The sequence below is a fragment of the Mastigoproctus giganteus genome, chromosome 9 (genome assembly GCF_048544385.1).
Source record: "Mastigoproctus giganteus isolate SK-2022 chromosome 9, ASM4854438v1, whole genome shotgun sequence".
Taxonomy (NCBI): Eukaryota; Metazoa; Arthropoda; class Arachnida; order Uropygi; family Thelyphonidae; genus Mastigoproctus; species Mastigoproctus giganteus.
In genome coordinates this window covers 18,482,027-18,503,644 of record NC_143583.1, presented here as the reverse complement: position 1 = coordinate 18,503,644, position 21,618 = coordinate 18,482,027, and the positions used below count along the sequence as shown (strand labels likewise).

The 21,618-nt window shown below is 37.7% G+C and overlaps 1 protein-coding gene across 1 annotated transcript in view; it reads right to left on the bottom strand.

The window, feature by feature from the left end:
- Positions 1-431: 431 nt before the first annotated feature.
- LOC150080060 (uncharacterized) overlaps positions 432-21,618 on the bottom strand; it is a 123,657-nt gene continuing 102,470 nt past the window's right edge. Inside the window, exons 7-8 of the mRNA XM_090381113.1 lie at positions 9,498-9,581; positions 432-1,907 (exon numbers count right to left, since the gene is read on the bottom strand). Of these exons, the coding sequence (XP_090237239.1) occupies positions 1,573-1,907; positions 9,498-9,581 (419 nt within the window). The 3' untranslated portion in view covers positions 432-1,572. The remainder of the gene's footprint in view (positions 1,908-9,497; positions 9,582-21,618) is intronic.

Genomic DNA, 21,618 nt, shown 5'->3' with positions numbered 1-21,618 from the left:
TGAATACTCATCGTTTGAATACCCCTAGTTTTACCCTCATAAAAAGAAGATTACTATTTATATCTATTACGTTTGAAATAAGAATTTTTTTCTTCATTTTTATCTATGGGGTAATCTATGTAATCCATTATTATTACGAAAGAATTTTAAAGAAATTAAATTCTGCCAAAATAATCATTAGCAAATACCGTATTTAATCGAATCCAATATACACAGAAAAAAATTTGTTAAAAAGTTTGAAAATTTTCAAAACGTTGGTTTTAAATTTGAAGTATAATTAAACAGAATAATCAAAATTATTTATAATTTTTGATATTCTATTTAAATATACTTTTTTATAAAAATGAAAATACGCAAGTTTATCAATGGCTTAAGCACAAATTCATTAGAAGTATTCCCGGTAGCTTTGTTAAACAGAAGGATATTTAAGGGACATTTTAAATTCCCAGAAACGAAATGTATCTTGATTTAAAGTTAAGATCCAATTCTTCAAATTTTATTGCCAATATGTTTTGGCAAAATTATTTTCTGGATGAGAAACCTACACTGGAAAATTTAGCAATTTTTCCTTCTCCAGATGAATCACCACATGTTTAAATCGATGACTGAAGTATTCCTGTTTATGCAAAATTATTAAGGCACAAAGTACATTAACAACTATTCACTGGGAACTGAAGCTTTTCACGCAATCTCTGCAAACAATACTACTGAGGTGCGCTTGCAATTTTACTACTTTCTTTTATATCAAAACTATGGAAGAAGGTGACTCTTATATTCGAGTAAATACGGTAATAACATTCCTAAAAACATTAGAAATTACTCTGTTGCATAGATATCTAAAATCAGCTTCTGCTTAATACATTTAATCTTCTTGCTTTCCCATTCAGTCATTCTATCTCTTACTTTCAATACATCTCGTCGTGAGCATTATCGAAGTCGTTGCAGATTTTTGTTTTGAATACAGAAATGCTTTTTATACAGAAAACAAAAAACAACAACATAAACACGACACACTTTTAACAACAAGTAAAAACAATAAAAAAAAAAAAGAACCAACCTGTCTAAAAAACTAAGAAATGAATATTTAAGTCTACATCTAACTTCTACACATATTTATACGTGTATGTATGTATGTATAAGAGTCAATCGTCAGCCTTAGTAGGCTGGTCTTGGCACACAAATTTAAGTCACCAGCGCATTTTATACACCAAGAACATCTGAGCTCTCACTATGAGTTCCTTGACGCAAAACATAAACAATGCCACATATTTGAATTGAGCTTATCAATGAAATATCAAATTGGAATGCTAGTCTACTTGAAGTTTTTTATTTGGACGGAGGCAGTGAAATCCGGTCTCGCACCGATCTCCTAATCAAAGTTTCATCTACTTAGTTCATGGAAGACATACCACAGACTTCCGACAAGTCCATTTTGAATAATGTGAGCAGTTGTCGCTAGGAGGCACTGGTAGGCAGCTACGTTGATATGTACATCTTTCACCTTTAGGGCCACTTTTAACAGCGATTATGGGCATACGGAAAAATCTTTCTTAAGTCGTCTTTTCTTTTGCTTTAAGTGCGTTGTGAAAGTACGGGAACCCCATCCAGAAACCTCATAGTGGATAAGGGTGGCGGTAGTAATGCTCCAGCTTGTCTATAGCGCAACATCACTTGATCCAGAACTCCAAATAACATCGGTGAAGGTGGCTCGATCGATGCTGGAGTCTTCGACGAGGTTGGAGATTTCGGAGAACCGGGAATGGAAGAACCTTCTTCAGTTGAAGACTTTTTGGTTAAGGCTATACCATTGCTGTTTTGGTAACATGGCTGACAGTAGCCGTGGGTTAACATGTGAGCAGAGAAGGGAAAAGTTTTACCACACTGAGTGCATTTTTCTTGTGGTTCCCCTGGATATAAAGAAAGAAAGAACATTAAGGATCAGTGAGAACGTTAGTGATTCACAAAATATTTTTAAAAATAAATAAAATAAGAAAAATACATTTTGATCTAAATTATTCAAGATGGCGGCAATACTTTAAGTATGGCTGCCTAGGCCAACTTTATATATGTATATAATTCACCTCAAGGGCGCCACGATCTATACAAACCAATTATCCCTCTAAGGAGGTCTTTACTTACAGATCTACCTCCGATAAACGTTTTAAAAGACATTTATTTCCAAGCAAAATAGAAATAACAACAAAACCATTCATCAGCATCGGATTTTAGTAACCTTTCACTAAAAACAGCAATGACCGTGTAGAAAGAAAGCCATTTTTATCTTTTTTTGTGATCAGTCACGGAGGTTGAATGATGGTGAGGTGCTACCGCCTTGCGGCCACTCTTATAACCTACACGTTTATCTACTGGCTTAGCCAGAATGCCAACGTAGGTGACAAAGTCAGAGAGCAGATAAGACTGCTTACAAAAACATTAAAAGCCGGTAATTATGCACCCTTATCTCCTCTACCACGGGAGGAATATGCACGTGTGTGTTGCTATAACATAGCTGGTGGGACATTTTTAAAATCCATCTCGAAGGCTACTCAACCCATGACTCTTAAGCCAGTGACGAGATAGCGAACTCTCTCTCTCCCTCTGTCTGTTTGTGCGTATGTTGCGTGTGTCGACCTCCGCCTTCTTCGTAGGGGATTCCGCTCACGATTCAGAGGATGGTGAGAAGTGGAGGACGACATTCGTCGCACATGTGGATCAAGGTCGAAAAACTGTGTCAGAGCCTACACCACCCCTTGCGACCACACCCTAAAAGCACCTTACCCCCCTCGTAAATTGATGAACAGGCGAATATGTCTTGTTTTTTATACCCCCTTCATCTTTCCCCATCTCTCTGTCTTCAAAGCGATCTCTCACTGTTCCGTTTTAATCTGTCCTTGGTCAGTGCCGCTGCATTCTTGGCCGCCACAGTGTCGTTTTAGTCTTCGCTCACCACTGCCCTTGCTCCAGTTCGGTCTGTTGTTTATCCAGTCCCCCCCCTCGCTTGCCCTCTTCTCCCCCACCTAGCTGTATGCTTCAAGAGGTGACGAGTTATTTATTTAGCCTTTTTCTTAGTGAAAATTCGAATCACGGTAGCAGACGAATTGGTTGGGAGGTAACAATTTGCATTTGTGTGGGTGTTTTGGGAATACCACTCGTTCGTTGTAGTTTCTTCAAGGAGTAAACAGCCTTAGGACAACAAACTTGAAGAGGCTTCGGAATTAAAAAAAAAAGTCGGCAAATATTTAAAGGTGTGTTCTGAGGGCGGTTTGAAACAGAAGAATCAGCATAAAAACCTCATTCTAAGTTTCTTTTTTTAAACGTATTCACCTCGAAGCAAAGAGTTTAATCCTTGAAAAATATTCTTCAAGTTGAGCATCAGTCTTCCACAGCTGTTTTTAGTTTCTCAACATCTTTAAAATGAGTTCCACGAAGATTAGAATTGAGGTTTCTGAACAAATAATAGTCACTTGAAGTCAGATCTCGACTGTACTGGATGATCCAATTGTTCAAATCCACATTCGTGAATTTTAGCATGTGTATCCCAGGCTACGTGCACGGGTGTATTGTCATGGAGAAGCAAAACCCGATGACCCAACTTTCCCCGAATTGCAGCTTTTAATTTTGACATAAGGCTGGCATAATATTCCATTGTTATTGTGGGTTTAGGTGCATGGTAATCAATTAACAACAGTCCTTTTCTTCCCAGAAAACTGATGCCAAAACCTTTCCAAGACGGTTGGGTTAGAAACATTTTCGGGGTTGGAGATCCCTTGTGCTTCCATTGCATGCTTTCTAATTTGGATTCTGGATCATAAATGTAGCCAAGTTTCCACCAGCCGCCAAACGAGATAAAAAAATCTATCTGGATTATCAAAGATTAATTTAAAAATTATCTTTTGATGATTCCACCCTCTGACGTTTGTCAGAGGCTGGAATCATCACGAAGAAACTTTTCCATAAATAGAAAGGTTTCTGTGAACCCATCTTGCGTAAACTGAACATTCCCAAACATTCATATACTGTATTATTGTTGAAATACTTCCACAGGAAATGTTAAGTACTTTTTTCTCAAGTCCACAAACTTTAAATCTTCTATTTTCAAGAATTATTCGTTACAAACTTCGACACATGTCATAATCTGATTTGTAAAAGCGTTGTAGTTTCTCCCGATATCACAATACTTTTGGTAGCATAGTATATATAGGTCTATTAGAAAACACTCTTCGTCTTCCTCATTGCCACAGCCCTAATTTTGAAATGCGCCAAGCTGTCCTCACAATAAAAACAGTAACAACCAATCATGTTCGCATGTCAATAATGCGCATATCAAATAGAACCTCTTTGAAGAACTACACCTAAAATTATAAATATGCATGAGCAGGTGGGTCATATGTAGAATATGATAACGCAAAATGAAGGCTATACTTTATATATTCATTACCTACAGACAAACAGACGTTTCAGATTCCAGACAATTTTCCCCCCTTGCCCATCCCTTCTCTCTTTCTTCTTCTTCTTCTTCCTATTCGCAGAGGAAGATTAATTTGATCTTTTATCATTTTTGATATAATAATTTCGAATAAATTTGCACTGCTATAACCAACTCAGCATACAAGTTTACCTTCACAAGGGGATTTAAGGCGTATAGGTTTGTGTTTTTTATTTTCAAATTCGATATAATTTAACAACTGGTTGGCAAATCATTGCTGTAACCGTGGTAAGTACACTGTAGCGGATTACGTCTACTTAATGGTAAAGGAAATTGGATTATAGTATTTTTCTTTCTCTAAGATATTCGATCCTATCCTGAAACGTAAACAGAACGATTGCCTATATGTCTATTAGAAAGTACCATGCCCTCTCCTCCCCCGCAATCTGACAAATTCAACTGCATGGGCTGTAAAAACGAGCGGTTAATCACGTCTTTAGTAGGCGGAATAGCCCTTCATTTCTTACGAGGGGCGTCGGCCTCTCTTTACAAGTTACTGGACATATGAGGTGTGGTTGTGATACGTCTCGCTGGTGCATTAACAGTAGCCGAATGCAGCTTACCTCACGACTGTGGGTGGACTGAGAAGGTAGACGGAGATTTGAATTCTTGTGAACTATTGTCTTACTGTGAGCAATGATAAGAAGCTCTAACCTGCTGAGAAATCGAAGGTAAGTGAACTCTGAAGCCAATGTCGGGCTTTGCCAAACTGTTGTTTCTAGTTCTTTGAATGGTAGGAAAGAACAGAAGATCCAATTAAATATTTATGCATCGCAACCATACAACAAGAAAGAGAAGTGTAGGATATTTAAAATATTCGAGGACACTCAAAAGGGATTGCAGATCCAAATTCGCTGAGGTTCAATATAGATTGACTATACGATTTTTTAATTAAAAAATTCTTAATTGTAAACTTTCTTAGGAATTCCTGGCTTTGTACAGATCTGTGACCGTAATTCATCAAAGATTTTGACAATAATACAGTTTATTATAATGGACTTTAAAGAATTTGGTAAAACTCCAGATTATGGGTACACCTCCGGAGGAAGTGGCTTCTTTTGCTTGAATTCGTCCCGAATTACTGGCGTAAACTAACATAACCTTTTTTCACTAGCCAAAAATGAAAGTCTATTAAAAAAAAAAAAAAAAAAAAAACACTTCGTTTGCTTGAATCCGCCCCGAATTTGGCCATGCCCGCAACGCAGCGACAGGGTGTACCCATAATCTGGAGTTCAGCCAAGAATTTGCTTGCCCAATACCGAATCGATTTCATTAACCAAGATAAATAAATAAATCAAAATAATGAATTACCTGTTATTAGATACGAAGACTAGCATTCAGAACTGCATAAAGTTCTAGGAGTTTTTCAGAATCGGCGTTTTTAAGAAAAACGGTGTTGAAAGTTTATGACGTCACCACAGTCATCAGAGAAACGGATGCAAAATGACATTATTACACTGGAATACAAGTAGTGCAAAACACACAGATGGCTGATAGTACAGGTCTCTTTAGAGCCAAAACTGTCACGATTTTTAATAATAGGCACCTTTTCTAATTTGCATAACATTGCGAATGTTTTCCGCGCGGTGAATTCCAGTGTGAATGATACTTGTATTATCACATGACCAACGTTTTGCTGAGATCTATGCCATTATCCTACAGACTAAACGTGGGACGCGTTATTTCCACTTTTTATTAATGCGGTTTATATTATTTACTACATTCCAGAGCAATTTATCTTCTAAAATATCAGTAAGGAAACTGATATTTTAGAAGATAAACTGCACTTTCCTCAAAAGTAAAGCGTAGCATGAATAAAAGAAGAAATATATAACTTTTCTTTTCTTCATTACATGCTGTACTCCCTTGTACATTAAGTGACTAAACCAAAATGGCTGCGGTACATTAAAAGTGGACAAGTAAAAATATACGCTCAGTTATTATCAACAGGTGACAATTTTTAAAAGTAGTGCGTTGATGTACCTTCATTTATGTAGTTCATTATTTTGTGATTAACTGTATTTCACAAAACCATCTGTTGCTTGTCTTACCCTTTTCAAACAGCCCTTGCTGTTTCCTGAGTAGACTATTCTCAGAAAAATTTACAGTCTGAGTATTAAGCAAGAATAATTTTTCTTGTCCTAATTGGGCATTATGAATCCATTCGATCTTTTTCTAGAACCAGTTATCTTCTTCATGGAATTTCAACTGGCTGCTATCGCTCCATATTTTTTTTTCCGCGAGTTCACGTTAGCTCCTCAATTGGCATTTCTTCTTGAAACTGAGGTCCATTGGCCACTGCTCATCCACTTCTACTTATTCCAGAAACTGCACTGCAAACCGAATATCATTTGGATCACCATCTTTAACTATTTGGTCTTCAGAGAAGAGTCTTTCCATTTAAGGGACTTCCGTATGGTGGACACAAGCATGTCCAGATGGCGAAGAACTAACTACCCACACAGCGCTGCTACCTTGAGGGTTGGGTCCCACATTTCATGGCAGAACTGTAAATATTTTAGTGGGAGTAGGGGACCGCCCTACAATATAACCACTTACGTACCAGGGGCCTTTAAATTTCTTTATTAAGACACACATACCGATTTGAACATGGCCCAGCGTGGTAGTTGTGCATATATCGCAACTCACGTAGTTCCACCTCCATATTTCAACCTTGCATGTCATTATGATATACTAATTCATCACAGTGCACTGAAAATGGACGTTCGCGGGGTTGGCATATATTATCAGAGACTCTGGTGGCAGGAGACGTAACTACTCCTTTAGGCAAGTTTTGATCTTTCTTGAAAGTCCGACAAGAATTCCAGAATGTTCTACTTGTTCCTAAAAAACCTTTATTCAATTATTTGTTAATTTTAATTTTATTTTATTTTTTAAATTATCCGTCCAGGGTATTTCTTCTACAACAGCCATTCTGTAATGCTTGAGTGTGTAGGTTCTTTACACCTCTGCTACACTGGTTTCCATTTGGCAGCCACATCCTTCATGGAACATACATCAATCTTAATGATTCTATAGCAGCGCCCCTTGAGCAGTTATATCAAATTTCCACACGCTCTTTAGCAAGTACCAAGAAACGCCGACCGTCGTGAACGTACTTGAGATTCTCTGAATGGTTTGTGGTCCGAAACAAGGTCGTTTTGAACCAAATGACCTTTCTTCAAGTTGCTGCACCAACTCGGAGCCAACTATAAGATTCGATGTAGCTCGTGGCACGGAGCTACGCCCTCTATAAACATATCTTGCCTCCTCTGACAGATGAATGATAGCTCTATATATGGATACATACGCTCCAGGTTCGTTATTTAAAACAAGGCACACCCTCATCATACACAACGTGTCAGCGGGACCCTGTGAACCTCAATGTCCGCGCCCACCAGGGGAGATGGAAATGTGACCCAGTTGTGTCTTGGTTAGTGGACACCGCAAAGCTACTATTTTATGGTATTCTGCTTCTGGGGAATGTATGAGGAAATTTTGGGGTTGACGAGTGAACTCCTTATATCAAAGGGGATTTTCCCCTTCAAGTAATGTTTGCTTTGAATGTAAATTTGCATTGTTATATGAAGTGTAGCAACTTGAGGATACTGTGGCTGTTATATGTCAGATGTCAATTATGTTGATGTCAAGTGACTGTTTGTTATTTATGGAAGGCCCAGTCATGTAATATAATTCACAGAAGTAAAATTATATTACGTGACCGGGAGAAACTGGAGTAATTATATTAACTCCAGTTACTCCTTTTCGGAAAATGCCATTTTTACAGAAAGCACTCTGTGAGCTGGCATATTGTCATGGTGTAGAAAACATTCACGCCGTGAAAAATCCAAATAATATGTCCGATTACTTGTTTGGTTATCACACATGAAATATAAAAAAGAAAAATGTAGTTTATGTCAAGAAATAAATCACCAGCGTTTGAATTTTTACATACTTACTTTCTTGACAATATGGAGGATATTAGGATGGTTTTTGGCAACATTTCATGCAAAAAATCCCATCCTAATTATATTTTATAAGTGTATGCATGCGATATATTAATAATTTATAAAACACTCATCACGTTTGTATCGATCGAACTAATGTTTGAATTTTCCCAAGTGGCCAGCGTCCACTATCCATTGTCCACGCATGTAACTTATTCCAGTAATCCTTAATTTGAATTTATTTATTAATTATAACTGAAAAATTTGCCTTCATTCACTTTACTATCTGCTCTCAGAACCTTATGGACCTCAATCAAGTCCACTCTAAGGTGCCTGGATCCAATCACTGTAGCCCACATATTCGAAGTCTTTCCTCATATGGACGCCCTTTTGTCGATCTCACCAGCAGTTGCCCGTTATGGACCCTTTCAAGAAGCTCAATATCCTATTTTTAGATGTGGTCTCCATACTTGTACACAGTATTCCAAATGAGGTCTTACAATTGCCTTATATAGAGTGGGAGTATGACCTCCCTATAACTACAAGTAAATATTCAATAAATCGTCGATAGGATCCCACTGCCAATTGTCCACACCGCTCGGAATACTTCATGTGCACCAGTATCGTAGGTCCTAAATCCCTTTCTTCCTCGACCATTTTTAATCCATCCCACCAGCGTATAAGTTATTTTGTAATTTCCATTCCAAAAGTGTAAGACCTTGCATTTTAGTGTATTAAAAAAACACTTCTCTGACCATCCCTGAAGCCGATTCAAAGTGGCCCTGAAGGACGCAAGTCATTAACCGCTCTCTCGATCTTGACATTATCAGTCAATTTTGACATTCTTCTTCAATGTCATTTAAGAAAATCGTGTTTGGAACCAGCTAGAACATCGGATCAGAGCAAAGTTTTCAGATTGAATGTGTTTTTCATTTTTCTCTCTGAGGATTCAGACCTTCTGATGTTGTACGTAAATTTAAGGCCCTTTAAAGCTATTTTAGGAGTTTAGAATTAATTGAACCACCCTGAGGTCAAACAGACACCATAGACATGGCGTAACTTACCTTCATGAGTTTTAAGGTGGGCTCTTAAGTTACAGGCCAGAGCAAATCTCTTTTGGCAATACTCGCAAGAGTGAGGTTTATCACCTGCAGAGAAAATAAGAAAAATCTATAATAACTTGTTTAGAAAATACTCAACATTTGAAATTGAAATATTTCTAATTTCATTTTTTTAAATTTCAATTTTGGATTGGTGAATTCCAGTATGATTATGGTCTTATTCTTCGTCATCGAGGTAAAAAAGCTTGAAGTAGCTCTAACTTTAATAAACAAGTCCAGTCAGATTCCTTGCCAAATGATGCATTGTCGCGATATGCGCATGCGTATTGTGACAGTTTAAATTATTAGGGCATATGAATGCATATAACACGAAGATTACTAGCAACACTGCAAATTTCGTTAATTTCAACAATTTTCAGACAAACTAGGAAGACTAATTTCAATCATTGAAAGCATCACGACATTACAATGCACTATCATGAAAATACACTGCTAGACAAAATTAATAGAACACGTGGTGTAATTCGTGCAGCTTGCGATGAAGCTGGATAAAATTTGATATGGTGGAGTACCATAGAATAACGAGAAAGTCAGGATACAGCGAAAAACTTCGGACAGGTCTAAGGGACATTTATGGCGGTTGTATAAGAATTACCAAAAAGGTCACATTACAGAAGTCGATACAAGATGCTCGAAAATATAAGACATATGATCCCCTCCAACGGCTAAACAGGCCTGACAGTGGTGAACCATGCTAGACATAAAGGTGCCTATAAGATTCTGTGGAACAAAAAAGGTGCCTATAAGATTCTGTGGAATTCAAATTTTTTAATTGAGGTAACTAGGTAGCTCTAACGCATAATTATATAGTAATACGCTTCACTGTTTCTATTTAATAGTTTCTATTCAAATACTATTGATATTTAATTTATTGATTTTATTAATTTAAACTACCATGCCCCAAACTAGAGCAGCAAAGTAACGGGCACAAAGTGGCAGGAGTGCTGTGACTCGGGGGAGAACTGAGGGGGGCAGTTCTCCAACGCATCACAGCCTAAAGAAATGTGCAACTTGTGAAATGTTTGCCGAACTCTCTGGAACGGAACATGATATTGCCATGGGGGATGTCTTTGTGTGTGCGCGATGCAAGGAGTGTATCGAAATCAGGCAACAACTCAGCGTTCTTATGGGCCTATATGAGAGCTTGAAGGACAGGGTGGATGCCCTCGAAGGAACTAAATTGAGGGGCCCATCAGGCTCTCAGCTGCCCACATCAACGCCAGAGCTTGCACTTGGTCATCACGCAACACAGCGGCAACCCCTAAGGCAGAATGCGCTGGTCCCACAGGAACTAGTTGTTGTTGGTGACTCTATTGTCAGGGAAACGGGGAACATCCTTTGTAAAAAGGATAGGTGGAATAGGACCAGGGTATGTCTGCCAGGGGCAAAGGTTGATGACGTTGTAGAGCGGATATCATCTTTCAAGGGCACAAAAGGTGATATAGTTGTACACGTTGGCACTAATGATATTAAGAGTAGGAGACCGGCAGAATTACTCAACAAGTACAGGTCACTGTTGAAAAAAAGCCGTGAAATAGGGTTGAATTTGAAAGTGTCTGCAATTCTGCCCAGACACGATAGGAGGGAGTATATGATGAGAGCCTTGTCGATCAATTCGGCCCTGGAAGGATTGTGCAAGGCTCAAGGGGTAGAATTTTTTTCAGCCTGGACTGTACTTGTTAACAGGAGAGATTGCTTCTACAGGGATGGGATACACTTAAATAGAAAGGGTGCAAGAATATTTGCTGATGCTATCGAGGCAGTGTTAGGTGGGTCGGAAAACTGCTAGTTTGGGGGGATACAAAGACTAATAGTTTAACAGTAACCGCAGGCAGAGGTGAAGGTGATTCTTGCACAACTTCTATTAGAATAAGAAGCGACCTGGAGCGAGGGGTGTTGGGGGTTTCAGGGACGGATGGCAGTCATCATGGAATAGTTGGGTATATGGGATGTGTTAGGGTAACAAGGAATAGGCATAGGAGCATGTATGCTTGCATGTATACCAATGCTAGAAGTATAGTAAATAAATTTGATGAATTTGAAGTGTTGGTCAAGACATCAAAGGCGGATATTGTTGGGATAGCAGAGACGTGGTGTCACAAAGATATAAGGAATGCAGAACTGGAATTTGGGGAGTACAATGTGTACAGAAAGGATAGACAGGACAGAAAGGGAGGGGGTGTTATGCTGTTAATTAAGAAAAACATAAAATCAAAGGAAGTGCACCCAGTTAATATAGATGAACAGTGCTCTGTTGAGTCAGTTTGGTGCGAGATAAGCACTGCGAAAGGAAAAATAAGGGTAGGAGTGTGTTATAGGCCTAATGACTTGAATGAGTACAATGAACAATTGTACAGAGAAATAGAGTGGGCCAGTAAATCAGAATGTCTTATAATGGGGGATTTTAACTTCCCAGATATTGACTGGAACTTGTGGGTTGGTCACTCACACACCAGTCATACTTTTTGGATTTATTGGATGATTGTTTTCTGCAGCAGCATGTTCGAGAGGCAACCAGAGAAAGTAATACTCTTGATCTGGTTATCAGCAGTGATCATTCGTGTATTAAGAATTTGCAGATAAAGGAACCACTAGGTGGCAGTGATCACAGTGTGCTGAAGTGGGATTTACTCAAAGAGGTAACTACCGTCAGGGGTAAAGGAAAGGGTTTTTGCTTCCGTAAAGGGGAGTACAGTGGTCTCAGACAGTTTTTAAATTCTGTACAGTGGGATCAACTGACGATGTTACCAACAGTAAATTCTAAGTGGGAAGCATTCAAGGAATTAATCGCGGAAGCTACTAGACTTTATATACCGATTAAGAAATATCTTTCAAGGTTTAGGCCTAAATGGTTATCAAATGAACTAATGAGACTCGTGACAGAGAAGAAAAATGCATGGGATGCATATAAATTATCAGGTGACGCAGAAGCCTGTGGCAGATATAAGCTAGTCTGTAATCAGGTCACAAAGGAGGTTCGGCAAGCGAAGGCGGATTACGAGAAATCTTTGGCAAAGGATGCTAAGAAAAACAGCAAGGATTTCTTTACTTATATAAACTCTAAAAGGAAGGGGCTGAATATGATTGGTCCACTTGACATCGATGGTTCGACTGTTGATGATCCTGCTCAGATAGCAAACAAACTGAATGAGTATTTTGCGTCTACATTCACACGTGAGGAATTATTACAGTTTGAAAATGGAAGAAGGTTATCAAATTGTAGCAGGGTGCTTAATGATTTTGTAATAACTGAGAGCAAAGTGGAGGAGAAATTGTTGAAGTTAAACATAAGAAAGGCACCTGGGGTGGATGGGATCTATCCAGTTATTTTAAAGGAGGCGGCAAAGCAACTAAGCAAACCCTTAGCCATAATTATGAGAGCATCCTTGGACTCAGGGGAGGTTCCCACGGACTGGAGATGTGCAAATGTGTCCCCAATTCACAAAGGTGGATCGAAGGGTGACACGATAATTACAGACCAGTTAGTTTAACTTCTGTTCCGGGTAAAATAATGGAGTCACTGGTTAAAGATGCATTGCAGGATCATCTAGACAAGACTGCAGCAATAATTCAAACACAGCATGGGTTTGTTAAGGGAAAGTCTTGTCTGACAAATATGATTCGTTATTATGATGTGGTCACAAAGGAACTGGATGCGAAAAATAATTTTGATATCATATACTTGGATTTCAGGAAAGCTTTTGACACTGTTGCGCATGGAAGACTACCGTACAAATTGGAGCAGAATGGTATTAAGGGTAAGTTGCTACAATGGATAAAAGGATGGTTAAGTGGGAGAAGACAGAGGGTGGTAATCAATGGGTGCTGCTCTTCATGGACTAATGTTATTAGTGGAGTCCCACAGGGTTCGGTGTTGGGTCCACTGTTGTTTTGTGTATTTATCAATGATATTGATGAAGGTATATCAGGCTTAATGTCGAAGTTTGCAGATGACACAAAGGTTGGCAGGGTTGTTAATGACAGTAATGGCAGTGTGCTACTGCAACAGGATCTAGATAATTTGGGCAGATGGGCTAAGAAGTGGCAACTGAAGTTCAACCTTGACAAATGCAAAGTACTGCATATGGGTAGAAGTAACCCCAGAGAAACGTACCAACTGTGTGGTACTACACTTAAGGTGGTAGAAAATGAAAAAGACCTGGGAGTAATTGTGCAGTCAGATATGAAGTTTTCTGAGCAATGCAGACAGGCTGCTAGGGCAGGTCATGGGGTTTTGTCAATGATATATAGGAATTTTGCTAGCAGGGAAAAGGAGGTGATTGTCCCTCTGTATAAGGCAATGGTCAGGCCACGCCTTGAGTACTGCGTACAGGTCTGGAGGCCTCATTTTAGGAAGGATGTAGATTTGCTTGAGCGTGTACAGAGAAGAGCAACACGATTGGTGAGGGGAATGAAGGGATTCTCTTACCAAGAGAGGCTTAAGTTCTGCAAATTGCAGTGGCTGGAGACTAGGCACCTGCGCGGTGATCTGATTGAGGTCTATAAGGCCTTGAATGGGTTGAGCACGCTGAATTCTGATGGGATCCTTCCACTTGTTCAGATTACGAACCTACGGGGACATAAGTTCAAATTAAGAAAGGACAGATGTAGAATAGATGTGCGGAAATTTGCCTTTAGCCAGCGGGTGGTTAATTGCTGGAACAAACTTCCATCTGTCGTTGTGGAAGTTGATAGGTTAAATAAATTTAAGGAGGAACTGGACAGGCATTTGGAGGGAATGGTGTGATGATTTTTTTTTTTTTTTTTTGGCTGATGCTGCATAAGCTCCTACACTTGCTTTCTTGCATTATGTGCCACTACTACTACTACTACTACTATTCCTTGTTGTCTTCAAATGAAATAACGTCTAGAATCTGTAGGCTAAACGGGACTCCTATTTTAATTTGAACAGTGTTTTTGGAGACACTCTTCACAATAAAATAATTTTTTTTTTGTGTGTGTAATAATAATTTTGTGGGTCACCCTAGTTCAGTTTTCTATTAAAAAATGCAGAATTGGTGGATTCGACAGGTGCAACTTGAGTTAAAAATGACAAAAAATGAAATTTTTTTACTAATCTTATGGAATCGTGGATTGCCAATGACGGAAAAGATTCTATTATGGATGGAAATACTGCCCTTGCGTTGTTTGGGAAAATAACGTTTCATGTAGAAATAAAAAAATAATAACAAATAAAAATTCCAGAACGTGAACGCACATTGGCAAAGAAAAAAAAAAGAGAGAAAGAAATACTGAAAAATTTATAGCTCATTCTCTTTTAATAGGAATGAACAGGAACTTCCATTTCAAGAAGAGGCTTCGAAGGCTCACATTTTAAATTTAGCCCTGTCACTTGCGTCTGTATGGAAACACCCTAAAATGATTTTGCACGATAAACGTGTCAGATTTACAAATAGTCATATAGAAATATGTAATGTTATTTATCATGGAATAACGTTTGTTATTATGTAACAAACGATATTCCAAAGGATAAATCATCATTATCTTCAGCCATTGGCGATTAACTGCAGGATGAACGCCTACTCAACATATTTCCAGCAACTGCGGTCTTGTGCTTTCTGTTGCCATTGTGCACAAGAAAATTTCACAATTTCATCGATCTACCTCGTCTTTGGTCGTTTTCTTGGGGGTTTAGAGTCAAGCGGTATCCCTACCAAAATTCGTTTGATCCATCTATCGTCAGTTCTTCTTGATATGCGGCCTATCCATTTCCATTTTAAGCGCTTTGTTCTTTCAGTGATGTCACACCTTGTTTTTTTTTTTTTTTTTTTTTTTTTGAGAATTCATGCGCATGTTTTTCGGTCTCTTTTGGTTATGTTCAAAATTCGGCGCTCCATACTTCTTTGTGTGGCCCTCAGTTTTTGTAAAGCTTTGGCATTCAATGACCATGTTTGATCAAAAACTTTTCGTTTGAGACAGCGTGGCTTGTCTTGAAGTTTTAAGTTTTCCAGCTTGGCATCCCAGTTTTATGCGCCATTCAATTTCCGTCACGATGTTTTCATCTGTTGAAATTTCTTGTACAAGGTAAACTTACTTTTTCTCTACTTCCGCTGTTGTCCATTGGCCATGATTTTCTTTGGTCTGGTAAATTTGTTGAACATAACCTGTATTTTCTTGATGTTCATCTTTAAACCGAACTTCTTGCTTTAATTCTGCAGTTCTTCACTGTTTTTCTGCAATTCTTCCGGGTCATTGGCAAAGAATATGATATCATCTGCAAGTGACTCAGGCAATCTCCATTTATCTTGAATCCTTTATTATCCCAATTTAGTTTGAAAAAAATTTCTTCTAAACAGGCTGAAAATAGTTTCGGAAAGATTGTGTCCCTCTGTCGGACGCCTTTTTCTATGTTGATCTCAACTTTATCATTATTGATCCATATTAATACAGTTTCCTTTTCACATATTGATTGGAAAATATTGATGTAAGCTCTGTCTACAGCTTGGTTAATTAGGGCGTTGATAATTGCTTGTTTTGTGATCTAGTCGAATGCTTTTTCATAGTCATGAAGGCTATACATAATGGAAAGTTGTATCTCTAAAACTTGCTACACTGGTTGGATGTGATCCATTGCACTAAAACCGCTTCTGAAGCCTGCTTGTCCTTTGGGTTATGCCGCATCAAGTATGTGCCTATTCTTCTTGAAAGTACCTTTGTGAAAACCTTATAGACAACTGCCAATAGGCGTTATGGGTCGGCAGTTTTTTAAATCTGCCTTGTCCACCTTTTTTGAGCAGTAGAATGGCTTCAGCATTTTTCCATGCTCAGGTACTTTGTTAAGTATAAATAACTTTTAAGTAACTTTTTAACAACTTTTCTTAACTATTTAAGTAAAATAATTTTTTATGGATTTTAAATGGAGTTTTATTATTAATAAGGCTTATTACTATTAATATTAATAAGTCTTATTAATTTGTATAAATGGGAAATACTGTATAATCATTCTGTACAATTGCGTGGACAATACGAGTTCTTAAACACCACTCTGCGTAAAATGTAGTTTTGTAACTCCTATGCACGAAAATATTTCTTATTAATTACGTTGCAGTTTAGGTAAATTATTAACCATTAAATTGTTGGTTAAGCAGCCTATTTAACTTAACTATCTTAATGTACTGTTTAAGTAACTTCTATTCATCATGCAAATATAATGAGAAAATTTATGATCAATTATAGAGAAGCCAAATTAATTACTTAGTTAATATGGATTATTTAGCTTTTTACTGAACGACAAACAGGAACGAATATTATTTATGTTATTAAATTTATCGCATTAATTAAATTATTTAAGAATAATAAAATTAACATTTATTTTCCTAATAACGGTGGTTAAGAAATATAGATTTATTAAGACACCTTTACTTTTGCACCATCTAAGATGGTGCAAAGCAAGTCAAAACAAGCATCCTGATTTGTGCAAACGTCAGAATTTTGGCTACCAATCGTCATCATCATGATTGGCAATTACACATTTTTGAGATTTAGTGCAGTAGTCTGTCTATGAAAACAGGATCGCGGAAGTGTTTATAACTAAATTTGCACTTAACTTCAAAGTCGTAAACCTTTAAAGAGAACTCCAGAAACCACTTTGCACTCTCCTAAAAATGTTATTCGCTTTATACCGTTCAAAGTATGCCATATTATTTATGATAAGTAGTATTAATGTCACATTATTAATGATTCAGTAGTGTGTTTACATTGGATGTTTGTTGATGGAGCTGTGACATTGAAAACTTCAAACGTGATAAAATTTTTGCAGTCACCACTGCGAAATTCGATCCATTTTTCACTTTTATGTACTGATGCAATCACTTTATATGTTACACATTAATTCTCTGCATGCCTCACTAGAAGGAGATCTAGGCTAAGGTATTGATCGGATTCCAGATAAGAAATACTGAAACAGCACTTACAAAAAAAAAAAAAAGAGAAGTAATGCACATATAGAACCCACGCGAAACCTACCATCGCAAGCGGGTGCAATAAATTTTCGTAAGACGATAATGATTCTCCCCTTAGGGAGTTTGATATTGATTTGTCTGTGTGAGTAAGACAGATTCTGCACACTTTTCCTCAAAGGCGTACAGCCAGACTCAGGCAGTTTTCCAAAACCTTCCCTGTCACTTGACAGATTATAGGTGCACCCCTAGTGGGTGTGGCTGCTCACAAAAAGTAGGTCTCCAGTCTTGGCTCTCTTAGAAACTATCGGGATGCGAAGTCAGATTCGCGTCACCAAGGCGACTTAAAGCAGCAAGACGAAGGTTTGTGTAGTGGCCCAAGGGAACTATGGATTTGGTACAGTTTCGGGGCACAGGTGACCACCGATATTTTGAAACTAATAATGGCCTTCTGAAATCACGTGAACTCCATTAAGTATCGTCTGCACACAATATTTCCCAAAGTTCTCCTGGTGAGGCTGTAATTAGCGGCTGCATTATATAATTTTTCAGCCCCAAACAAGTCCTCTGAGTGACGTGGTGAAGTTCAACTTTCTTATGGTGAACCTCCAAGTTGCCGATCCCCACCGGAAAAAAAAATCAAAAGTCGACTAAAAAGATAGAAACAAGCAATGAAAGAACAAAAGAAAATTATCATTAGATAGATAGATAGATAGGTGGAGAGAGAAATAATTAAAAAAAAAATTCTAAACATACCAAGCAGTTGTATAGTGTACTGTATTAATGCGATGTTCCAAGAACAAATTACAACACCAATAAGAGAGTTGTCGATAAAAACAAAAAGATTTTTTAGTTGCAGTCACACTGTGTGTGTGTGTGTGTGTGTGTGTTCGTCCGTCCGCAGGTATTAACTCAGCTATAAGTTAGCAGATTTTCATGAAATTTTTTATTTGGGTCTTATAGATATATTCATCGATCGGTACCAAATTTCATTAAAATCGGATTGATAGAAATTGGACCTGCTGCTTTTTTTGTTACTTAAAATTTGGAGTTCTCATTACATAAATTTAAGTACATTTCGAATGTACCAGACAAGGAAAAGTCAGATTGGATGGGCACCAAAAAAAAAAATAAAAAATAAAATAAATAAAATAATAATAATAAACTGCAATAGAAATCTCATCTCAAGGCAACTTGAACATATCGTAAACATCATGTGATTAGGTTTTGATAAATACGTCGTGATTGAGCATAACAGGGAAAGGTTTGTTTCCCTGCCATGCTCAATCAAGTTATTTGATAATCGAACATGCCTGAATTGTAACGCAAAGCGTAACATTACCAAAGTTTTTTTTAATTATCAACTATAAAATTAAGAAAAAATTAACATAATATTTAAAAACAAATTAAAAAGATAAATAAATTTTCTATTTATACTCTCTGACAACCAAAAAGGTTCAGAAGAGTTGACAGAGAGGATATAAGGATATAAATAGCACGGTATTTAGCAGTCATGTGACTTGACCTCCTTTTCAAACGCGTGTACATTTGTACCTTTGAGTTTCAAAAGTCTTAAATTTATTTCAGCAAATTCGAACACAATCTGTGCATTGTAGTGAAGACTTAAAAAATTTTCACTTATCGCTGTTTTATAGGCTTTTTTCACACCTCCATGGCTGAATTAGAGGCCATAGGCCGCGGTGCAGTTTTGAATTAATTTTATTTTTTTCTTTTCCTATCCTGGAAACTTCGATTTTTCTTCCACAAAACAATCAGAGCAACCGCAGAATATATGCAGTTTAGATAAAATGGCTGATGCAGGTAGAAAACTGTGCTGAATTAGAATCAAGTCAAGGCGCATTCGGAAACAAAGCTGTGTAGCTCAACTGCGTGTTTGAATGAATTATTACCGAAATAAATAAACGACACCGAATGACCCATGTCCTTGATGATTATGATAGCTAAGATTATTTTAGGCGGTTCACGTCCGTCCGTCTGTCAGACAGCAGGTATGAAGTGACTGATTTCAAGAGCGAGAGTAACTCCCACTTGTTTACATCGGGAATAGATTAAAAGGCTCACAGGAGATGTCCATGGTACGAGTTATTACTGCTGTGACATTTTGAACGTAGCGATATGTTCAACTTCTTTGGATGGAGAAAGTTAATGATTGTCTAAACCCGACAGTGGTGGTGTCTCTAATTGTTACAAAAACAGTGACGCTACACCTGAGAGGTGTAAACTTTCTTTTTATTTTCTGGAAAAAAGTTTATGAGCTTTTTAAATTCTGCTTGGAATTTACCAATATTTCATCTTTTCTTAATGGATTATAATATTTATTGTTAAATATTAAAAGTTAAATTTTAATTGTTAAATGTTAAATTTTAAAAATTTTTACCAAAAAATTTAAACCTTATTGAAAGACGTGTCTTTTACAGCTCTGCTGAAAATTTAAAGAAATGTTATTAGAAACCACTAATACCACTAACTTTAAACGTGAAAATATGCAAATATTTTCGCTTATATAAAGCGGATTTTAATAATTTTAAAAACATTTAAAAGCTATATAACATTTTAGAAAGTATTATTTACTTCCATTTTTCAATATTTTTAAAACTTATTCAAAATTTGGCACACAGAATTACTCGAAATTTGAATCTTGCTAACTACTACTATCCTGAGTGGAATCACCTGTTTTGTTCTTAGCAGAACAATTTTGCGCGCACAAAGAGTTGCATTGGTATTGAACTATGTACTTCGAAACGAATGGCCTCACTAAAAGGTTCACCTACTTATTAATTTTTACATAGAGTTTGCTTTAAGAACATCATACACATCACTGCATCAGTTGGACAGTTCAAGTAGATGGAAAATAACGCAAATAGCCAACAAAAAATACTAGAAAGTGGTGAGTTACGCTATTGCCAGTGAAAAATTGTAACAAGAACAGTTGGCGCTGTACCTGCTGAGTTTAAAAAAGAATTCTAACTCAGGGTAAACGATAAAGAAACAATTGAAAAGTCATATCCACTAAAAATTTGTGGATATGCGCCAACCGACAACGCTGGTTCGTTCTTTTCAAGATGTACTTCACAGGTGTAACGCTAGCACTGCTGGGTTCCCACTAGGTTCATAGCGAAAGCCAATGGTGACTTCTTCTAGATCTTTAACCTCTTGCCATTTTTTCTTTTTGGAGCAATTGAAGCTTACCAACCATTTACTATCTTATTTGCACATACCACTGTGACACCGTGTAACTGGAGAAAGTAATGAAACATCTATCCTGGAGCATTTTGTTAGAAAAATATCTCTTCAGTACCAAAGGAAGTGGCACTAAACCTGATGGTGATATAATGCTAGTTTTATTAATGAACGGTGGTCTAACAATACGGAAAAATTCTTGTCTATCACTTGGAATGTCCTGTTTGTGTTGTAAGTTGGAAATCTTGTCTCAAGGCCTCTGAACTGGTGACTTCCCATTGATACACTTTGCTCCGGGGTGTTCTTAACCGGGACAAGTACACGACTGGGACACTCGGTATTTCTCCGCATAGGCGAAGACTCTTGTTAATTAGTAGATATGTCAGACCTGACATTTCTAATGTACAACTTCGCCACCGCAGGTATTTGTCGGGGGTAAACAGAGTTATTTTATGCAACCTGCTCATTACATCTTGCGACACGAGATGAACTTTGAATTTCGCACTGTATACCAATTAATCACGAAACGTTTCCATTCTTTCACGTTCCTATCTTTAGTTTCCTGGGAATACGGCCGCTTTATTGCTGACCTATAGGGGGTCCTCGAGCGGCGCTGTAGTTAGTGAAGGATAATGTACTCTCACGCACCCGTCAATGTAGCCAGCATCTGGCCAGGAGTCACATACCGTTCGCTGGACTCTCTTCGCGACAGATTCCCCAGCGTACAAACAATGTCCAGTCGCTCTCAGCAATCCGGAGGAGAGGGCCGCTGTTTGTTTTCGATTCTCACGGACGCTGGACGCTTATCGCCTTTATAAGTTATTCCAGCGCACGCCAAGATTGCATGGGAAGGTATGAAGAAGTCAACAACTTCAAAACCGGTAGAGATGAGGGAAGAAAAATTAGTTTAGTTTAAGAGGATTCAGGCGTTGTTGTATTTAAAA